A 23,711-nucleotide genomic window follows, 5' to 3' on the forward strand; every position below is an offset into this window, starting at 1 on the left:
ATCTCTGTGATGTTTACAAACACAGTCGGACGCCATCTCTCTCACATGCACATACACTGATCCTAATGCGAAGACTGTATTTATCAATTTCCAGGCATTGTTCAGTTTGTCATTCTAACTGACAGACAGAGAGACATGGACAGAGATGAGCAGAAAGACAGACAGGTAGGCAGCCAGGCAGAAAGACAGAAAGAATGTTTGCTGATGGCATTTGGAACAATGAGGCTCAGTTTCAGACTTTTCTTAAAAGACAACAATGCAGTTTGTCTGAATCCATTTCTCACTCAGTAGAAACTAGGCAATTAAAATCACCATTGCAACCTCTGAGTGCAGATCTGCTTCAGATCACTTGACCAGACAACTTCTCTGATGAGAGACAAACAGGCAGACAGACAGACTTAGTTGCAGCTCTATTTTAAACAGTTTCTGGCATTTCGAACAATGAAGAGCGGTTTCAAAACCTTTGTAAACCTGCTAAAAAGTGATTGACTCCTTTTAAACTCTCAGACAACTTTACATGAGAAGACACATACAACACACAACTGCAGTGAGCTATGTCATCACATGCAATTATAGAGCACAGACACAGAAACAGTGGAGGGAGAGTGAGCTGTTAGCTGCCATGCAGATGGGTAAAACTGATCCCTCATGTCTTATCCCTGGGTTGGTGTTGTAGCCTCTATGTGAGATGTTTCTGTGGTTTTGTGTTTTTAAAACTAATTTCATTGTGCTCATTCTTTCATCTAAAAGTGCAGTTTAGCTGTGGTGTTTCTGGTTTAACAGCGCCATGCTGGGCAGGTGGCAGGTGTGTTTACATTATCTGTGCTCTGAAAGACGCAACACCATGGAAAAGGAGAAAAATTTGTGTGTTCAACTAGGTGTTGTATTTACATCGCTGCTGATCGGAGCTGGAGTCAATAAATACCCATGTCTACTGAATCGTCATTTCACCTGGGAATGAATGTCAATTGCACCCTTTTCCATTGCCAACAAAAGCACAAGGTTAGCCACTCTTTGCAGGTTTTTTGACCAGTGTAAAAGGGGCTTAAGACACTTAATATTGGTTTTTCCTTTAATTTGTCACCTGTTTATTAATGGTGTTTGTCAGTGAAAGTTTGGAATATAATAGACTAACAAAAGTTATTTTGGTTTTAAGGTTTTGGAAAAGATTTTCACTGCCACTAGATGTCACACTAGACCACCAGCAACTCAGACCAAAACAAATGCTTCGTCAGCCTCACCTCCAGCCTCCGTCTGAGCCATGTGAGCCAGTAGTCCCCATTGCTAGACGCCTGTGCTCTGGTCTTACCCCTGGGCCTTTTTAGACAAAAAAGTTGTTTCTTCAGTGGAGGGAATTCTGGAAAGTCGTTTTCACCTGAACACTGTCGCTTTCATGTGTGGGCTGCATGCCACATTGTATTAGCTTGCGTGTGGGTGGTGCCTGCGTGTTAAAATGTAGGGAGGGTCCAACTATTTAACAGCAGGGACTAAAATGTGCAAACATGCACACATACGTGCACTAACATACATGTGTTCCCACATCAGTTACCAAAACAAGAGAACAGGGAACCTGAAAAAGCAACACACTTAAAGGAGGTGTGACTTCATTCTCTGCTCAAAAAACCATTACTCCACTATATCTTGAAATAGAAAATAGTTGTATATTGTTTAAAGTTGTGTTAATGGAAGCTTTGAAGTTTTTCGCAATAATGTATATGTTTACTGTAGTAAGGTATCCACTGTAACAATAAATATAACATTTCGTGCAGTGATGAAACTGGAGAAAATTATCACTTGAATCTGCAGCTCCCTTTGACTCTGTGAAGCTTCATAGTGAGTTTCAGTTCACTGCTCAGCTGTCTGGCTAGCAACATTACTGTTTTGGGTCACTCTCACCGTTTTCATTTCATGTTCTTCCATACTTGCACTTCCTTGCAATCTTGGCTACATAGCAAAAGGGGAGTTACCTCTAACCTATTTTTAAACTTGTGAAAATGGAGGCAGAGGAAGCTGCAAATTTATACAAATTTAAGTTATATATGTCTACACAAACCATCAGTATGTTTATTGGGTTAAACTACTAGTCTGTAATGATTTGGAGCAGTGAATAATAACATGAATGCTAGCTAGCTGTCTAATAGCAGCAATCATCATTTCCAGTAAGTGCATAACAGCTGTATTATGCACTTACTTACCATGGGTCATGGTGTACACAGTGAACTGTGAACTGTGTACTAACAGAAGTATCCAACATAGTGACAGTGTCTTTTTGTCAGCATTTGGATTTTGGAAAAAAGCTTTAACAAGTCACTGTGCACTACCTGTCCAGCACCAATGCCATCAAGGCAGAGACAAGCTGGTGAAGAAAGTTGAGCATTATTGTGCGTCAGTGGTTATCAGTTATTGGCTATCAAAAATTTATAAAATATTAATATAAAAATATTAATATTGAATAATAATTAAAACATAATAATTAGTTATCCTCATGGGCACCAGCCTTAACATCAGAAGATAGCCAATATTATGCAGTCTCAAATTAATTACTGTTGATTTGGAACTTTGATTAATACTTAAATTAATAATTACAACCAAAGTTACCACATCAAGAATGAGAAAAGTTGAAGCTTGAAGTTCTTCTGAGAAGAGGTTGGCGAGATTCTTCCTTGTGCAACATTAAATGACTTTAACAAGGCTATCATAAGATGGCAAAGAAACAAGAAACTATTCAAGACAGCAGGCCCAAAGATGACTGATGAGACCACATGGCATGTGGGGGAGGGAGAGTGTGAGTTTCTTTGTTCAAAGCCAGTTATTCAAAGGGTGCCAGGTTAAAAAAAGAGGGTTAGCTGTATGCAATTCCTAGTACTAGGCTACATGTACAGTATGTGTGTGAACATAAAAGTATCAGTTAAGAGTGTGGCAAAACAGTAACATAAATGGGATACCAACAACAAAGCTCAGATACATTAACTAGGTCAGTATATGTACATCAAGAAAGTTAACAATCATGTGCTTAGCCATGTTGTGCTACGCTGTGCTAGTTAAGGTTATGCCCAGTAAACTTTACCTCAGCCACTCCAAACAGTGTGAATGGCCTCACCCAAAATACTGATATGGACATACCCCTACCATCCATATGCAAACCTATGCCCTTGTCCAAATGAATGACAGTGTTCCTTTGTAACTGCTGGTGTGTTAATACATTACATCTATATTTTATATTTTATATTTATATCTTTATATATATATATATTTTTTTTTAATTTTTTATCTGCACCGTGGGTCAGAGGACTGAAATTTCAATTGTGCTGTATGTCCTGTACGTGTAGCATAATTGACAATAAAGCTGACTTTTCACTTTGACTTAATAAGCAACTATTTGCTAACAAGTTTGCCTTATCAACTTAAATGGTGATGAAATGTCAATGTTGTGTTCACAACTAGTTTCCACTGCCAGCAAGAGGCCAAAAAGTCAGTTAGTGCAGGTTTAAATTCAAAAATGCGTCACGTTCATTCAAATTACCAGTGACCAGTGACTTCTGCATGTTTTTTAGAAACTATCTGCAATTTTACTGCTGTGTTTACAATACCAGATTATGGAAATATCCGTTTAAATATAGCTTTGTTTAGTATTCCCTCTATAGAAATCATTTTATAGCAGTGGCTGGATTCAAAATGAAAGACGTAGACTATGGTTAAGATTAGGGCTGTCATCTTCATAATTAAACATCAGACATGCTAACGTTAGCTTCTAGTTCAGACAGACTGACGGTTATGTGCTGTCAAGCAAGAGAAAACATGCAATTAATCGTGATTAATTATTGAAATTCAGCGATTAATCACGATTAAGAAAAAATGTATTGTTTGACAGCCCTAGTTTAGATCAAACTAATAGTCAGACTTTAGTTGTCTAAATTCATCTGTTGCACAAATCTGTCTAATTCTTGACTATCTTGAATAGGACTACATTTCCTTGACTCATGGGTAAATTAAGACTTTTTTCACACCAAAAAGCATGTCTGACATGTCTGACTGCAGACCCAGTTATCCACAATAATTACATTATTAGTTTCTACAGATGTAAACTTGTGCTTTAGAAAATTTTAATAATTCTTTCTATCGTCTGAAATCTATATAAACTTATACAGTATATAAACTATTATTTGAAAAATATTGACATGTTAATTAATAATAAACTTGGATTGCTTGTTAAATTTAAATGTACTGCATAAGTTTTGCAAGCTTTGCTATAAATAAAGATGATTAACAGATTGCTAAATAGTTATTTTATTCAAGAGTTTAATTGTAGCCTCACTAGCTGCTTTGGATTTGTGCAGTATTTCAGTTTCTGCATCACACCTCAAAACAAATGCCTCTTTACACATTGAGCAGCCTCAGTTACTGTTTGTATAATTAGCTGCAGCTTCACTAAATCAGGCTGTTTTTATTTGTTGGACTATTTTAATTGGCAAGTCACTAAAGCCCTCCCCTAAGCAGCAATTGTCCAATCATAGCTTAGCAAATTTAACTACACAGCTGGCCTGTCAAGCTATGAATAGAATCTCATGCACACTGCTTCAACATGTGGAGAAACATGTTGATGTAACTGTTTGTGTCTAGCATTGTTTGCATTGTCTTTTGATGAGGGGGCTAAAACCAGGATATCATTGGAGGCGATCTCTGTTTGTTCTGACAAAAGAGCTTGATAACAAAATCTTCCGTCAATTGTGACAATGCAACTTAGCCCCTACACAAATTAGATGACGCAGTATGTTATTGTGCTAGCAATTTAGCTCATGAATGTAAAAAGAAAGGCTAACACATGGAAATATCTTTATTACATATCTTATGTAATATCTTATTACAGTGTCGTCATGATGTTCAACAACAAAAGGGGAGTTGTAAAGGCAGGAGAAACCCCATGGAAGTGCACGTATGGATACAGAAACTGAGTCACAAACGTTCCACATATTGACTCTGGAGGACTTACATGTCAGGCTATAACTATACACACAGATTTTGTGTAATTATAACACTACATATTGCTGCTGTATAATAAACTGTTACACTCAACCCTTGGAATTACACAACATTCTGGGTCGTGAAACAAACCACATTTACAAACACACTGGCCATAAAGAACACAACAAAGCAAAACAAACCAGCAGTTTGAGCTTCCTAACAAAAGGATAAGAGGATTAGAGATCAGCTTGGTGCCTAGCAAGATCTCACAATACTTTACAGACAACGTGAGGTAGTAAATCAGAAGCAAAGAAAAATAAATAAATGAATAAATAAATAAATAAAATGAAGCAGCATATAACCATATCAACATAATGAATGGCCCAAGAACACCACATCTGACTTAACTCATACATGACTCTCATACATGAATAACATCATGGGGGCTTAAGTTGGCCATCTGCATTTGATTTCTAACGCAGATTGAAATGGACAGGTGATGGTTGCAGTAGGGGAGCAGGGAAAGTTGTCTGAGAATCCACAGCAGTGGCAGAGCCATCACAAGCAGGGGAAACCGCCACAGAGAAAGGTGGCTGAGGGGATTCAGTGCTGCTGTTCATGGACCCATCAGGCAGTGTGGTCATCATCCCAGTCTCCAGCACATGAGATGGAACCAGCAAGGGATGGCTCAACCATTGCAGCTGCAGTTCCCAATCCAGATATCTCAGTTTCTTGCCAATCAGATGTGGGGGGATGGGGGCATTAGTCATGCAAGGTGCAAGCATGGACAGAGAAACAGTATCACCATCTAGGGCTTCATCCAGAGGCAGGAAGTTGTCTTGGAGCAGCAGGTTGCATTGAACAACTCGTTCATTTCCCTCCCGGTTCCTGATCTGGTAGATATGCAGAGCAAGTTTTGGCCACCAGGATGTTAACAACAGTTTGTAAGAAAGCTTGCGTTTTCCCTTAACGCCTTTGTTTGCCACCAGCACCTGGTCACCAAGAGACAGAGGCTGACCTTTTGACCCATTTGTTGTACTCATCACACTGATGTCTCGATTGCTTCTAAGCAAGTCCATAGCCCAGTTCAGGTCTTTCAAAAGGGACCTAATGTAAGAATCATAGTCTCTGGCCAACATTCCCTGAGATAATGTTACATTTGACAATCACATTAGTTAGTCCTTATCCTAAAAATCGTTGTGACCAGACCAGGGGCCGGATGTACAAATGATACGTACATATAAAAACCATGTGTACACACACATCTTCTTCTGAGTGAAAAAGTTTTTTTGAGATCCACATGGTGAGTTTGCTCTAGTTGGTCCCTTACCTGGTATTGTTGCCAAAACCAGCAGTAGGGTTCATGCAGTGTCACCTATATAAAAACTTACAAAGGGAATAGGAGCTCTTCCTTCTTAGTGATGGATCGAGTGTATGTTAGTTGCTGTTGTCTTGCTGACTTGCTCCCTTGCTTGATTACCTTTAAGAGTTACCTTTATTGTTTTATTATAAGCAGTAGTATAATTAGGTTTGAATGTCCTGTTTTTAGCCATGCTAACGTGATGATGTGGCTCTAGGGATGGTAACCCAAGTGAAAAAATATATATACTGAAATGAGTATTTTTAAAAGTATATTTCATATACTTAAGTTTACTTTTTACATGCTTAAAATTTGTATATTTTAAGTTGTGTTAAAATGAAACAATTTAAGTTGTGCTTGATATACCGAAAGCTGCGCTAAAGGCATGCTTAAATACATTTACTTAATACATCAGAGGTATAATTTTCCAAATAATAAAAAAGTATACTGACATTGAATTTATAGGATACTACAAATATATTCTGAAATCAAAACAAATGTACTTAAAATATACTTTCAGTGCATTTTAACATCATTTTAGTGCAAAGTATAATTAAAGTACTCTGGAAATATGGAAAAAAGTTTACTAACGTATATTTTCTAAAAACATTCTAGTATGCTATGATGTACTGAAAATAAGTACACTCACACTGTGTTAAATTGCAATTACTTAGGTTAAGACTAGGTGTATTAAATGCTGCAGTTTAGATATACCTTAATATATTGAAATTATATTTGGTGCATATTTTTAGGTACTTCAGACGACATTAATAGCACACTATTCTATAACTTCAGTATAAGTACTAGAAGTGTACTCTAAGTATCACATGTGTTGGAGCACAGGTAGGGGCAATTTGGTTATTGGCATATAATATTATTGATTATCAGTGATAATCACCAATATATATATGGATGTTTACTACAAGTAGTAACCTCAGGGCATCACCCTGTCACCAGGGACCAATGACCAAATTGATGGCTCAAAATACAGTCTCAGAAGGTTGGTTGAAGGGTAAATTTGAGCGCTGACTGTCCTGAATCCAGCTGTTATCACAAATATAGTCACAATAATCACAGACAATGACGAGTTAAATTATAACAGGCTTTATTAATAAGAGTAATAATTATTCAAAATAACATTACTTAACATTAAACCGATTATAATTCAACTATAACTAAAACAAACATTGGTTACTAACTAGATAATTACAGGCAAAACACATGTAACAACCGCGTGTGTGTGTGTGAGTGTGTGTGTGAGAGCGAGAGAGCGAGAGAGAGAGAGAGAGAGGATGGTGACGAAGTCACGTGAGTGACGTGTCAGTAGGAACCAACATTGCGGCAGAGTGAGGTACTCGCTAGAGCCAAGATGGCGGCTGGCCACAGAGCGTGAATGGTGTGAACAACAAGAACAAAGGGAGGGGCCTTGAGCTTTACGTGTCTGACGCGATCACCCTCTAGGGCCTGAATGTGAGTGAGATGTGGATGAGGTGCGTGATTGGGAGAAGAGAGGGAGAATAGAGGTGAAGAGAGGAAAGAGTCCACAAGAGATCGTCACCGCAGTTAATAATCACCACAATATCACTACACAATAACGGAGCCAGAGAACCGGAGTTTGTCTGGTCAGATATTGGTCCTTTAATTAGTGAGATTTGGCTTATTAAGCTGATCACAGTGAACGATCTAAAACAACAGGATCTGCAGCACTTATAAGTCAGATAGCAAAATACAACACGCTACACTAACTGTGTCTCTGCCCAGACATCAGCCTCTTCCTGTGAGTTGCTCCGATCCTTCGGAGTTCGAAAAAGAAAGTCCACTCTGGTTCTCCACAGCTCGGTCCTTGGCTGGAAGCTCGGCGGGTTGTGTTTCGCTCTCCTGGCGATGACGGTGTGATGAGTTCCTCGGCAGCAGCAGGAAGATCACAGATGAGGGACGGTGGACTTTGTTTTGTCCTTAACAAAGTCGGCGCTCGTCCTCACAGGACGTAAAATCAGCTGATTGCACAGCGATCTACGTCGGATCCGAAAAGAAATGAAAAACAAACAACAGCAGTCTGTGCGCTCGGCCCGCGAGTTGCAGACTGTGACCTGGGCTTTCAGAAGTTGTGGAAAAAGGTCAAATGTTGCAGGTTGCTCTCTTTCAGCAGCCGAGTCGCGGAGAGAGCTGGAGTAGCTCTCTACTGTAACTGGTGCACGGGAATTAAGCGCAGGAGGAGGGTCACAGCGCCGCTTTTATTACCTGAGTGACGTCACCAGGGATTCCTGCTGGGAATGCCTGGCCTCGGCCAATGCCAGTGCTGAGTTTCCCTTCAAACTCCAATTCACACATAGGTGTGAATTGTGGGGGTGGTTTTGGCCCCGTTGCTTGGAGGGAGATGTAGTCCTCTCCTTTGTTCCTTTCAGAATGCATGGTTTGAGGTTCAGGCTTTGGGAGGGCATGCAGGCCTCTCCTTTGTTCCCTTCAGGATGCATGGCTTGACACTCAGGCTTTTGAGGGACACGTAGGCCTCTCCATTGTTCTTCTCAGAACCCATGGCTTGAGATCCCAACACATGTGCACTTCTTTACTAGTAAAACATTTAAAAATGAACTGATTTTAAAACTATTTCAACATCTACACAAAGTACAGAATACAGTATTCAATCAACAAAGCATTTCTTTGAACAAAGAGTAAAGAGAAAAAGTGTTTTTACAAATAACAATGTGAAATCACAAAATCTCAATCACTGTTTAAAAAAAAAATTAAAAAGAGAAAAAAACAACACAAAAACAGTCAAAGGACTGGCAGCAAGTCAAATAATCTCAACCTTTAACTTCCAGCAGTTGCTTAGATTTAATGTTTGATTTTGTAAAGTAATATTAAAAACCCTTAGAAGTAAAACCTCTACAATATTTAATGGTTCAGTTTTTGTATAATTATAGTACAAACCTTTAAATGAAACATTCAATTCATTCATTCATCAAAACTACTTAACTAATTAACAATAGAAATTATTCTTCAAATTCTCATAAAATATAAGGTTATAAGTTTATTTAAGATTATTGAACCAAATCAGGGCAAGAAGCTTTGTAATTGAAAAACTAAAATTGAAAGTTCAAGTTTTGATCTTGACCTCTGAAAAATACAACAATGAATTTAAAGTAAAAATAAGAATAGGAAAACTTTTTTCAGTTTGAATATAATTTTGAGTGAATTTGATAATTTCTTTTTTAATAATAATTTATTTTCATTTTCACTTTCAAATATATTTTGATATTTGAGGTCTTATATTTTTCAGTTGCATATTTTTTTTTTCAGATTCAGATCTTATTTTTTACAGTTGCAAATCTTATTTTTTTCACCTTCAGATCTTTTTTTCACTGTCAGATCACATTTTTTCATTTCAGACTGATGCCACGCCCCCCACGCCACATCAGGGCAGCAAACTATTATTTTCATTATCAGCTTTTTTTTACTTTTATTTTTTGATAAATTAATCACTTATTTCATTTGTGAAATAGTGAAACATCCCCATCACACTTTCCCTTGCTCTAAAATTATGTATTCAAATTTAATAATAAGTGTTTTATCCAACCAACAGGCCAAAACCCAAAGGTATCCGTTTAGCATAGATGGAGTATATGATAAAAAAAAAGCATCAACCTTAACATTGGAGGGGCAAAATAGAATAGTTCCATTTAATAATGTGTTTAATTTTCACTTCTCATGTTACATTTTTAGTTACTTACTTTCTATGATGTGTATTGAAGAATAGTATCAAACTGGCATGAAGCTGATTGTGGACATTGGAGACCACATTATCAGTAAAAGCAGTTTCACTTGTCTTTTTAAAGGTTTTCTAAAATTGAAATCAGCGCATCCAAGCCCATTATTCCATTCAGAGAAACAGTGGTACGTCCTCCAAAAGTGGATATGGTGAATGAAGAGGTGGGCAAGCAGCAGAAAGTAGCCATCATTCATCAGGTGAGTTAACTCCACAGTCAATGAATTATAGTCAACATGAGCTTACAGCCAGTTGTGTAAAGTTTCCTGTTCTGAGCATTTTGTGTCTGCAAGGTCTTTACTGGGACTTTGGACATGGATTTACTGATAAACTCCTAAATACAGCCTTCAACAGTCTGAATTTCCCATAGGGATTTATAAAGTATTCTGTCTATCTATCTATCTATCTATCAACACTGACAAATCATCTCTAAGTACAATTGATTAGCGCTCAAAAATGGCAATGTGTATGTATCTGATGCTAGGCAAAAGAAGAGGCATTGCAGGGTCATTCATCAGGCACCCTACATGTGGACCCCACTGGTCTGGTGACCCTCACCACACCCAACAGACTAGCCACCATCAGCGTCCGGGCAATCCCTCTGCCTCAGGGTAAGACCTGAACACACACTAAACGGTTTAAAGATCTCAGTTACACTTCAACATACTAGGCTGTTGTTGTGACATCCAACCATCTCTCAAGGCAAAAGTGTTGATAACTGTTCCGAAAGACCACCCAGCAGGTACCTGCTATCGTAGAGAGAGGTAATATATGATAAATCCTACCAGTTGGAATAATGACGCATACATTTACATTTACTAATTTTGGTTAGGCTTTTATCCAAAGACACTTACAAGTGAGGGACAACACGAAAGCTTCAGTACAGTGGGAGACCTTGGCGTAAGTACAAAGTTTTACCTTGAAACAGTTGCTGGCACTTGTTGTTTTGCACTCTGTTGAATACATGAAAAAAGAGAGAATCTCAAATCCTACTTTCACACCTCAGCACACCTGGCCAGTCTGGTGAATTGAATATGCTTGTCACATTGCCTTTTTCAGAAAGTTATAACAAATGTCAAATGTAGCCCCACCCTCATCCCCATAGTTCTATGGAGATTTAAGGTGCTGTGAGACAATCCAATGAGAACTTTGTTTCAGTTTAAGAGCACATAGAAGCAGAGGTTAAATGCATTAAAAGGCATTATCCAATAATCCAATTATTATCATTAGGAAGAGACCATTTTTTATAAATATAGTATATAGTATAAAATCCACTTCAGCATAAAGATCACAATTTCATTTTGCTGTCCATTACACATTTTGTACCTGTTTGCTAAGAAACCAATTAATGATCAGGTTAATTTAATGGTCTTAACTATTTAGAGTGCCTTTCTTTTTCCTTTACCTGTGGGATGAATCCACTCTGACAGTATACAGTTCTATGAATGCACTTGAGCGCTGCTGTCTTTTATTCTATTGCTGGATTTTATTCTTGCAAATCAAGGAGAAATGTGACTAGAAAATGTAAAAAACATAATCACCATCCAAGTTACAATTATAAACAAGCACAATCTATTTTAACTAATAACACACAAATGATTGTGTTGTTCATGCCCATATTGAAAGCATCATTCAAACATTCACAATGTGGCTGGAAACAGTATGCGAACCCTTTGGCTAATGATATCAATGAAACCTAAATGGAGTCAGGAGTTTTCAAACCTGGAGTCCAGTTGATGAAACCAGATTGGACGTGTGGGTTAGAGACACTTATAAAAAAAACACCTAAAACATTTTTAGTATGTTGTTCACAAGAAACATCTGCTTATGTAAACCAGGCCTCACAAAAAAGAGGGCTCTGCATACTAACATGAAAACATCATCAGACAAAGAAAATCCACCTGAAGGAGTGGTTCAGTGAGAGCCCCGACCTTAATCCAGTCGTGATGTTGTGGGATTGATCTGAAAAGAGGACCAGACATCCTAAGACTATGTCTGAGCTGAAGCAGTTCCATAAGGAAGAATGGTCCAAAATTCCTCCTTAACATTGTGCTGGTTTGATCAGCAGTTATTAAATCCAAGGGTTCACTTGCTTTTTCCTCCAGCACTATGAATGTTTAATTGGTTTGTTCAATAAAGACACAAAATATAATAACTGTTTGTGTGAATAGCTTAAGAACATTGTGTTGTCTGTATTTGACACTTAGATGAAGATCAAATAACATTTTATGATCAATCAATACAGAAAACCAGGTCAATCCAAAGGGTTCACATATTTTTTCTTGCTAATGTATACATTTGGACCCTGGTGAATGCAGTTAACTGTGTGTTTGTAAAGAAAACCATCTTTCTATGTCAGGAAGTCAAGGTTTAAGATCACAGAAACAAAGCTGTTCGCTAATGCCAGATGTGATTTGTCAAACCAGATTTTCTTAAAAGATGGAAACTATGATGAAAACTGAAGCTACAGGTGTGAACTGCACTATCACATTAATCCAAGTCAATAATGTAGGATTATCTCTGCAGAGCACAAGGCAAGGGACAGATGTGTGTGATGTGTGATGCATTCCAGGCAACTCCCAAAGATTCACTGCCCTTGAGAACTTTTTCCTTATCTACAGCTGTAAATTAGTTGTGTGGCTATTTGCTATTCTCACTAGATACCAAATAATGTCTGGTGTTTACATTTAAGGACAATCAAAGGCCCTGTTCAGACCTGTCATAGGTAGTTATAATATGCAACTTTTACATGTTAAAATGTCTAAAAATGACTTCACCTATGTTATGTTGTTTTTGTATTTATATACTCACACCATCCCAAATGTTTCCAGCAATCCTCAAACCAGATAAATAATGATTTTAAGTTACCAGAGAAAAAAGCCTGGCAAATGGCAGCTGAGGTCCCATCCACTCATTGATGTCCATGCATCCACTCCGAGATGCCTTTTGTCCACCGAAGAGCATCAGCTAATCACTGATTTTTTAAAGTGACAAAGGACAAATTTGCACTCGCACTGCTAAAAGAATGTGGCCACATGTGGCCCAGACTACCTCCAATTGTGGTCTGCCCTGTTCAGACCTGGAATTAACATCCATCCCAGGTGATCTGATCACAAGTGGACAGCTCTAAGTACAGGTGTGAACGCACCCAGGACACATTCAGGACGCATTTGAGATCTGATCACTCAGACCACACTCAGATCTGATCACATTCGGAGGTGGTCTGGGTCACATTGGCAAGATTCTTTTAGTAATGTGAATGCAAATGCGTCCTGGCCACATTGACATACAGCTTAATGCCACATAATTAGTCTTGTCACAGTTTTATAATTAAGCGAAAATATTGTATTATTTGTAATGGATATTTCATTGCAGTGGTACAGAGGTGTTGAGCAAATCAATACACTCTACACTGAAATAAGGTTTTAACATTAGAAATAGTAAAATATTTTTGGTTCATTATGAAACTGTGATGGGGCTAATTAGACTGTAGCAGAGGACGTCAGTAGAGTAGATGGTCCTTCAATGTGGCCAGGACACATTTTTGTTCACACTGCTAAAAGAATATGGCCAATGTGACCCAGACCACCTCCGAATGTGATCGGATCTCAAATGCATCGTCAATCGTGGGTGTGTTCACACCTCTACTTAGAGCTGTCCACTTGTGATCGGATCACTCAGAACAGATGTTAATACCAGGTCTGAACAGGGCCATAATGAACTGAAAATATTTTACTATTTCTTATTGGCTGAACCCTTATTTCACTGTAGAGCCGTACAGCATGTTGATTCACTCAACCCCTCTGTACCACTCTTACTCTCTCTCTCTCTCACACAAACATACACAGCTGACCCGTGTGTCGAATTGGCTAGAAACAACACTGCATGCCTGTTTATTTGCATATGAAGCAGGGAAGTGAGATCAATCAAGTGGTCACTTGGCGCATGTGGAGATGCATTTTAAAGTCAGTTGTGAACAGATTAGAGCTGACCACTTGTTGGATCATCAAAGACGCATGTTAATACCAGGTCTGAACAGGGCCTGTGACTACTTCTGCTGCCAGTATAAAGGTGGAACAACAATGACCTTCTATTCCACCTTCATACCTTTTATACAGAGCAGCAAGGCACAATAAAGTTACAGCATTCCCGCCTTGAACAGGCAGTGTAAAAGGGGCAAGTGAGACTCCTCTCCAAAAACATTTTCTTTCCCAAGAAAAACATGGATAATCTTAAAGTGATAGAATGCAACTATTCTATTACCTTTTTCATTGTTTGAATGTGAGTATTTGTTTGCTAATCCCTGTTAGAGACATGACATCATTTATGCTTGAATTCTTTGAGTTGCATGTCTGTTAAACTGTATTAATATTTCCATAACCAATAGAGGTAAAAGTGATGTTTGACTCAATGTAATCACCTGGGTATCAGGACACCAGATATTTAGTTCTTTGAGTTATTTAGTAGTTATTTAGGAACAGGTCTTAAAGGTAAGACAGTTAAGCATGTGTTATCTGGCCTTTACTGGACAACATCCCCAAAGTGTGAGACAGCCCCCAGGAGGGCAATGGATTGGTCACTTTCCCAAACTTTCCCATTAAAAAAACTCTCCCTGGAATGCAGCTTCAGATTTCCTTTATTATTGGTGCTAAGTGTCCTATTCTGTCTCCATGCTGCCCCAACCAACTTCAACAGCAAGAGCTCTTCTTCCCCGCACTGGCAGCTGCATCATGTCAATGTCATTCCTGATTCAGCTAGTTATACTTCTTTTTGGCTAACCATGTGAATTGAGAAATTATGATTCACTTCTCCATCCAAGCATGATCCTAAATTTATCACAGTGCCTCCAGTGATGGTCATGTATTGCTTTATTCACCCGTTGCACGATTTTCCTTGCACAACTCTGGGAATAAATTCATTTATTCTGTCACTGTTGCATCATTGCATGTATAGTTAGCATTTGTTGTGTTGTCGTTGAGTCATCTTTTGTTAGCAGTGTGTAGTAATAGATAGTCATTGCCTTTGTTTTCTGTAACTTACTTTCAGTTTATTTGTGTAGTTTATTCCTTTGTTGCTTGTTCTAAGTTCAAGTTAATTCTTTCTTTAATAAGTTAATTTTTGCATTATCAATCCTGAACAACAAAAGAAACAGTTATTCGTTTAATTGTGCTTACTCTGAAATTATATCGCTGGTCAAATAATTAAAATGGTTTCCACAAATTGAGCTGATTTTCCCTACAATAATGTTGTTTATCCTGTCAGAGGTGACCTGTCTGTTGGAGAGTAGCTCAGAGCTGATTCGGACTCTAGAGCAGGTAAACATGTCCCTGAGGGAGGGGAAGAATCTGGACATCAGCCTTGGGACTTTGGAGGCCATCACCGGACTCAAGGCCCAACTGGAAAGCCAACTGCAGGGGAGAAAGTGGAGGAACACTGTGGAGCGTATCTGGGCTTTTGGTCCTCGCAGGTTTGACTTGTGACCTTAATGACATGGACATAGTTAAGTAGTGTCATATAGTAACACTCTACAGATAATAAGAACATAGAACAGATTAGACTTACCTTAAAGAAGGTCTTAAAGAAGGTCAGATCTTTATTTGTAGGTTTTAGTGTCATGGATTCAAAGTGACTGTTGACTTTTAATCTTTCTTCTTTGGGGCCAAAAACAATTATTTCAGTTTTTTCTGTGTTCAGTTGTGGAAAATTTTGGCACATTCACTCATTAATTTGCGCACTGTTTGTGCAATGCACTTATTCAGTGAATGTAAGGGACTGTAGTCGCCTGGTGATGCTGTTATGTAGAGTTGTGTGTCATCTGCATCATTATGGTAAGAGATCTTATAATATTCCATATTCTGAGCAAGGGGGAGCATGTAGATGTTGAATAGAAAAGGTCCAAGAATGAACCGTTGAGGGACTCCAACTGTGGTTTTTATTCATTCAGATTCATAATTACCATTTGACTCAAAGTAGTCCTTATCTTGTAAAGAAATCTGGTATAAACCTGGTACGTGACTGGACCATGTATGGATGCCGACCAGGGCATTAGGGCTACACCTTTTGTTACAGGCAGTCTACTGAGCTGCTCTGGTTTCCCAAATGCTCAGGAACTGCAGGAAGGTGTAGGAGGGCTTCCACTTCACTGGGCCTTGCCCCCATTACAGCAAATAAACTACTTTCATTTTCATTTTGCTTCATACTTTCAAGTAGGAATAAATAAACATCCAACACACTGATCAGAGAGAGCAGCAGAGAGGGAGGGAGAGACAGAAGTCATTGGTAACAGGGCTTTGTACTAACTGCTAGGACCAATTCTACAACCCTGTTTCCAAAAAAGTCGGGACACTGTGTAAAATGTAAATAGAAACAGAATGAAATGAAATACAAATCATGTAAACCCATATTTAATTGAAAATAGAATAACATATCAAATGTTGAAACTGAGAAATTTTACTGTTTTATAAAAAATATTTGCTCAATTTGAATTTGATGCCAGCAACACGTTTCAAAAAATTTGAGACGGGTATGTTTACCACTGTGTTGCATCATCTCTTCCTTTGACAAAACTCTGTAAACCATTGGGGAACTGAGGAGATCAGTTGCTGGACTTTTGAAAGTGAAATGTGCCATTCTTGCCTGATAAAGGACTGCCCAACAGTTTGGGGTCTGCTTTGGTGTATTTTTAGTTTCATGATGTGCCAAACGTATTCAATGGGTGACAGGTCTGGACTGCAGACAGGCCAGTTTAGACTCCTCTACTACAGAGCCATGCTGTTGTAATACACACAGAATGCAGTTTGGCATTGTCTTGCTAAAATAAGTCAGCAACGTTTCTGGATCATATTTTATCATACCCCTGTAATTGGAGCACACCCTGCGGTCCCCATTTTTGAAAATGGGAACCACCACACCTGTCTGCCACTCCACAGGTACTCTACCCAACCTCCACGTGACATTGGCCAGAATTTCCTTTAGGCCAAATGAAAGTCCTCCTCCATAGCCTCCCCAAACTCCTCCCAGAGAAGAGTTTGCAACCACTGAGTCTACAGCCCTTATAGCGGCCCGGTACCTATCTGCTGCTTCTGGAGACCCCTGGGTCAACCAGGCCCTAAAGGCCTCCTTCTTCAGTGGATGGACTTCCTTACCACTGGTGTCCACCAGCGGGTTGAAGACCTCGCAGAGAGGGACCCGACGTTCGCAGTTCACCCTCACTACACGTTTGAATGTACCAGGTCTGTCTTGCAGCCTTCCCCGATCCATCTGATCCAATGCACCACCACCTGGTCAGTTGACAGCTCTGCCCCTCTCTTTACCTGAGTGTCCAAAACATACAGCAGCAGATCTGATGATATGACCACAAAGTCAATCATTGATCTTTCATCTAAAGTGCTCTGGTACCAAGTACACTTATTGGCTACCTGGTGTTTGAACATGGTGTTTCTTATGGCCAAACTATGACAAGCACACAAGTCCAATAAAAAAACACCACTTGAGTTCCAATCAGGAAGGCTGTTCCTCCAGTTTTCTCCATCATTGTCCACATGGGCGTTGAAGTCCCCCAGCAGAACTATAGAGTTCCCAGGTGGAACCCCTTCCAGGGACCCCAACAGAGACTCCAAGAAGGCCTGATACTCTGAAATACTGTTTAGTGCATAGGCACACACAACAGTCAGCCTTCCCCTCAGCAACTCTCAGTCACAGAGAGACGACCCTATCGTTCACCAGGGGAAACTCCAACACCGTGGTGCTCCACCAGGGGCTTTTGAGTGTCACCAAACCCACCCAGTACCTGTTCCCTCTCCTGGGCGAGGTGCTGCAGCTCTAACTAAGTCTCCTCATCTGGGTTTTGTGAATCGCTCCTATGCTCAACTGGGACCATTTTGCCTTGGAAGACTCTACCAGGGGCTATTGACCCCAACAACACAGATCAGTGTTCAGTTGAGGTGGCAGTTCTCAGAGGGGAGAAAAAGCTCTGTTTTTCACTTTGTTGTGATGGGTGTGTAGCTAGCTATGGGATAGCTATGGGATTTTTTATTTTTTTATTTTAGCCTACAAGTGAAGCATAACTAATGTGGACATAATGGAAGGATTCTGAACACTTTCTGAATGCAGTGTAAATGTTCTCATGCTGGGATATGAAATATTTGTTTTTGGGGCAGATTAGACAATGTGTATTTGAGTTACAACTACTTTCTGTTTCATGGTGAAAGATATATACATACAAAAAGCATTTCTGACCACGTTTGAGGTGGATATGGTTAATCCACTAGGTCTGTAACTCAATATTGGTATGTAGATGTTTTCAGGTTGGGAAATGAGAAATTTGGGGCAGATTGAACAATATGTGTCATGGTAAAACATCATAAGTCACCTTGCCTCCACAGCCATGGTGTGCGACAAAAGCTAAACATGGGCGAATGTACTGCAAGTGAAATGTTTTGTAGGGGATGCTTTTAAGACATTTTGCCACACCCAGTTCCAAGACCCATATTAGATAGATCAACTTCCACCCCTTCTGATGCACGTGCCAGGTTTCATGAGTTTTCAAGCATCCCTAGCCCCTCAACAAGTAACTATTTTCTGGTCAAACATTGAAATTTGCCACATTGCTAGGGCAACACTGTTCAACAAAAACTCACAATTTTCAGAATAAAGTTTCATAAAGGTCTTAATGCTTTCCTGACCATTATTAAGGGGATGTGGTCAACCTGCTACGAGTACATCAAAGTATAACACGTCCTTTCCTGTTGTGACTATAGCCTAATATTGATATGTCTTCCGGCCAGGACTCGTATCAAACGTGGGGGAGACTGGATAATGTGTATTTCATTTACAACAACTTTCTCTTGAAATTTGCCGCTATGGACATGATGTTCAACAAAAACTCAAATACTGCAATTTAGCATCTTTTGACTACAGTGACCAAATTTGAAGCCAATCCGATCAATTCTGTAGGATCTTGTTAATCTATAATGTCTGTAAATGGCAATGTAAATAACTGAGACTAAGATTGCACAGTAAATTCAAAATGGCAGTTTTTTTCTGTTGGGTTTAATGGTATATCCAAGGATCTTTCATGTAAGTCTTGGGATGATATATGTTACCATCATGTTTTGTACATGTTGGTGAAATGTACCACAAGGGCTACTTCGTTGAAATATTGTAGGGGCAAGCCATTTTGCCACACCCATGCGCAAGACCCAGAAAACATTTAAGTTGGGTTTTCAGGCACATTTGGAACCTCAAAAATGAAATTCATTTTTGTCAAGAACAATAATAAACCTCACAAGAAGGTCCTTGCACTGGTTGCTGCTTGGGGCGTAATAATTATAATAAACATAGCAGTTTCAATAGAGCCATGGCACCTTCAGTGCTTGGGCCCAAATAAAAACTGACTATAACATTCATGAAGGAGGACTTATTGTAGGACTGTCTGATTAGACTGCTTTCATTTTACCTAGCTGTACCTAATAAACTGCAAACTGACTGTATGTTGTCTTCAAAGCAACACTGCACTACATTCCTGGATTTTGTTGGAAGACAAGTTTGTGTTACATGTAGCATTATTCATCATGTTACTGTTTTTCTTTTCAGGTATGGTCCCAACGTTCTGCTGAACAATGTGGAGGGCTACGAACGGCCTTCAGTGTGGCAATGCCTGAGCAGGAGCAACAACGTTGGTGAGGCTAGAGCTCAGGCTACAATTCTACGAGACTTTGACAACAGTATCATCAGTGGCTTTCAGCTAGCAACTCTGTCAGGGCCCATGTGTGAGGAGCCTCTAATGGGAGTGTGCTTCTCGATTGAGAGGTGGGACATTCAGTCATCAGTCCCGCCACAGAATCAGGACTCCTTGAAGGAGGACTCCATGTCCCACCAAGCTTTAGCAGAAAGTAAACTGGAAGGTGGCAGTGAGACATCAGCACGGGCTGAGGGCACAGCAGCAGTGCCAAGCCAGGCCAAATTCAAGCCAGAAGCTGCCTCTGCAGGCTGCCATGGCCCAGTCTCCGGCCAACTGATCGCTGCCATGAAGGAGGCCTGCCGTCATGCCTTCCAAGCTCAGCCCCAGAGACTCATGGCCGCCATGTACACCTGTGAAATCATGGCCACTGCTGAGGTGCTAGGTAAGAGAGTCATATACCATTTATACATATGTGTGTGTGTGTGTATGGGATCCAAAAGTATGATACTTTCCATTCACTTGAACTGGATATGTATTGTGTGTGTGTGTGTGTGTGTGTGTGTGTGTGTGTGTGTGTGTGTGTGTGTGTGTGTTTCTATGGCCACAAGACCCTCCATGCCCTAGAATATTGCTTCTCTCCTGGCTAATTGCCTTCAGGAACTCCCCTCCATGTCCAAGAATAGGGTTCTTATCCTGGGTAAGAACATCAAGGGAACATTCCCAACACCTGGTCTCAAACATGCCGACTTCTTGAATTATTTTCCTTCAAAACGTCTCAATGCCAGCTTGCCTAGATAAGCCAGGAGGATTGGTACTTGTTCCCAGGGTGGCATTCAGCAAAGGCAAATACAGGATGTGGTGGTAGTTATGCCGGAAACACAAGGAAAGAAATTTCAAAGTCTAGTGAATGTAGGCCTCCTCAGTGTTCTCCTAACTAAAGAAAGACCAACATTTGTGTGTGCGTGTATCTGGTGTGTATATTAAGTGAGTGTTTGTGTGTTAGCTCTGTGTCTCGTCCCATTTTCAATTATTGTGTAAGGTATTAATAGAAGGCAACTTGTGCTTTCCACATTCATGTAGTTGTGAGGTTTTTGTGATTTTGTTAGGTGCTCATGCTCACAAAATCAAAGGCTGTAGACCATTGACCATCTGGTGTAGTATGTATAGAACCTCATTGCTGTCAATGTCTGTGTTCTTTTTCGGTTTATCAGGATTTGATATAATATGATGTTTCAGATGTTAATTCTCAGATGTTGTCAAGTTGATTTCTCAACTGTAAAATGTTATGGGTCATGGTCACAATAAAAATAGTAGAAGGGATCAAGATTGTTTATTTATGTCATGTCTTCATGTTTTTAAAAAATACTATCCACCAATATTTTGTTATCAGATCTATTGATCTATTGAAATGTCGTTATCAATATTGGTCTCAAAAGTCTAGTATTACTCAGGCCATAGTTTGAGCTGTAGTCACCAATGTGTTAAAATGTCATTTGCCTGGAAAATTATTTCTTAAAAACAGGCTAATCTAATCATGTATTCTGCTGTGCACATTGGGTGTATCCTTACTCTGTGTCTCTGCCTATATCAGGTCGAGTGTATGGTGTCCTGGGGAAGCGAGAGGGTCGTGTTCTCCATGAAGAGATGAAGGAAGGGACAGACATGTTCATCATCAAGGCTGTTCTGCCTGTGGCTGAGAGTTTTGGATTTGCTGACGAGATCCGCAAGAGGACTAGCGGACTGGCCAGTCCACAATTGGTCTTCAGCCATTGGGAGGTGATAATTATGAGTGAATTAAAACTACGTTCTGCATCTTTTTTCCTAAATATATGTTAGCCATTAGAACTGGTATTAAACATGTGATAAATCAGTTAATACTTTACTTCAAAGCAGAGCTGCTGTATATCTTCTTAGGACGCCTTGCATAGTTCATATAATGATAGGTTGTGACCAGTTCAACCAGAGACCAATTCTTCATCTTATTTGAATACTGTAAATTATAGAGGCCTGAACAGGTATTGTAATTGTAATGTTTTCTGTGTCCATTTGCACCTGCATTAGCATATGTTTTTCTTTATCCCACCAAGGTATCTAGATGCAGATGTTGATACCAGAGGGAAGTAGTATCCACATCTCATAGGGAGATTTTATTTTGAACAGCTCCAATACTTGTTTTGCCGTGTCAGTATTTTTCCTCTTCGGGGGTTTAATATTCTCGATGTTTGTTTTGTGTTATGTTGTTCTCCTTCTCCACATATTTGCCCACCTTCTCATAGGAAGTTGTAGAGATTTCATAGATATTATAATATTTATAAATATTATATATAACTGAAATGACAGACATTAAGCATGTAAGCTTAAGCCAATACATTTCGGACTGGATGTGGCAGAAGACATATAGTTAGTTGCTAGTGTATTAAGTACAGCTATGTAAAACTAAAGCAGTCTAATACAACAGTCCTGCAATAAAGTCTACCCTCATGAAGGTTAAAATATTCAGCTGTTTAAGCTGTTTCAGAATATTGTTGATTTAACTTAATTATCTTTTTAAATGATGCAGTTTGTGGTGCTGGGGAGTTATATTTTATTATAAACACCTTTCAGTATCATGCAATCTATAACAAAAATAATCATCATATATTGATTTTAAATGTATTTATGATATATAAATTATGGAAACAAACTGTGCTAAAAGCAATACTTTTTGAAGCCATTGTACATACACACACATTATCAAACATTGTCTGAGCTGATTATGTGGGGCTGTAGGCCAATGAGGCTGTCTGGCTAATGAGACAGTTTCCTCATGGGAGTTGGGATCAGAGATGCAACAGACAACATGTGCATTAGACCGTTATATCTGCCACTTGGCTGGCTCACACACACACGTCCTGTGAGCCATATGGACATTGCAAGCTAGGGTAATGGGTCAAGTGTTTCTTAAAGAGAGATAAATGACACCAATGACATGAGTGTCAGAAAGAATCTTCTTTGTGTAACTGAATGTCTTAAATGTTTCATAGTGTTCATTTTAATCAAACTTGTGCTGTTTTATTAATTTAGCATGGTGATAAAGTACAGACAACTAATGATAGGATACTGTAACTAACCCACCCATTTTATGAACATTGTGGTCAGTTTGATTTATGACTCTGCTTGCCATAGAATCTATGAATAATGCTTTGTTTTTGTTAAACATCTATCAGTATAAATAAGTTAGCATGTATACCTACATGAACCCTAATAAGTCAGGCACCGAGTCCCAAAATCACCATGGAGCGTTTTTATCACTTACATTAATTTCCCCAAATTTTCCCAGTAACCCACCTTGACACACTCAGTGACCACAGAAAAATAATTCCCTGCACAATCCAATGCAGGTCAGCAGAACTGCCCCACAGTCGATCCTATTTTCACATTTTATAACATTGATTTTATTGGACCATTTGTGGCCAGACATATTTAAAAAAGTAGCACAATAAGTATGCAAATATAGAAAATAAGCATAAAATGATAAATTGTTAACTGCATTTTTTTGTCAAAAGGACAAAAGAGGTAGGACTTATCTAAGTCTAGGGGTGCATTGTCATCAAGATCAGCAAATCAGCAAAAAACAAGTTTGTAGGTGTAGGTGAGGTGGAGCGTTTCAATGTACATCAAATACATTCAAGAGAAAGTGGGTTGGGGGTGCAGTTACAGATGCTAAGTTTGAAGAAGGGTTTGAAGTTGGCCTTGTAGAGGGGATGACGTGAAAACAGCATTTTACTTTCTTGTTGAATATGCCTCAGGTTAGAAATTGTCCAACCACAGACACACCAGTGCATGTGTGCTATTGAGACATGAGCTTGTCTGACTTTGGAGTGGATCATTTCATGTTTGGCACAAAGAGAAGATGAATGGATTTAAAGAGAAATATCTCATCTCTCACTGTGTTCGTTTAT

At 39.2% G+C, this 23,711-nt stretch overlaps 1 protein-coding gene across 2 annotated transcripts in view; it reads left to right on the forward strand.

Moving 5' to 3' along the window:
- The window catches only part of efl1 (elongation factor like GTPase 1), a 160,082-nt gene that overhangs the window by 121,515 nt on the left and 14,856 nt on the right, over positions 1-23,711 (forward strand). For both annotated transcript variants that reach the window (XM_071472985.1, XM_071472986.1), the window contains 5 exons: positions 10,159-10,288; positions 10,573-10,699; positions 15,351-15,555; positions 19,683-20,212; positions 21,362-21,546. In XM_071472985.1, the coding sequence (XP_071329086.1) occupies positions 10,159-10,288; positions 10,573-10,699; positions 15,351-15,555; positions 19,683-20,212; positions 21,362-21,546 (1,177 nt within the window). The remainder of the gene's footprint in view (positions 1-10,158; positions 10,289-10,572; positions 10,700-15,350; positions 15,556-19,682; positions 20,213-21,361; positions 21,547-23,711) is intronic.

The sequence above is a fragment of the Trachinotus anak genome, unplaced genomic scaffold (assembly GCF_046630095.1).
Source record: "Trachinotus anak isolate AG129_WGS33_773 ecotype Australia unplaced genomic scaffold, CSIRO_AGI_Tana_v1 ptg000042l, whole genome shotgun sequence".
In the NCBI taxonomy this organism is placed as follows: Eukaryota; Metazoa; Chordata; class Actinopteri; order Carangiformes; family Carangidae; genus Trachinotus; species Trachinotus anak.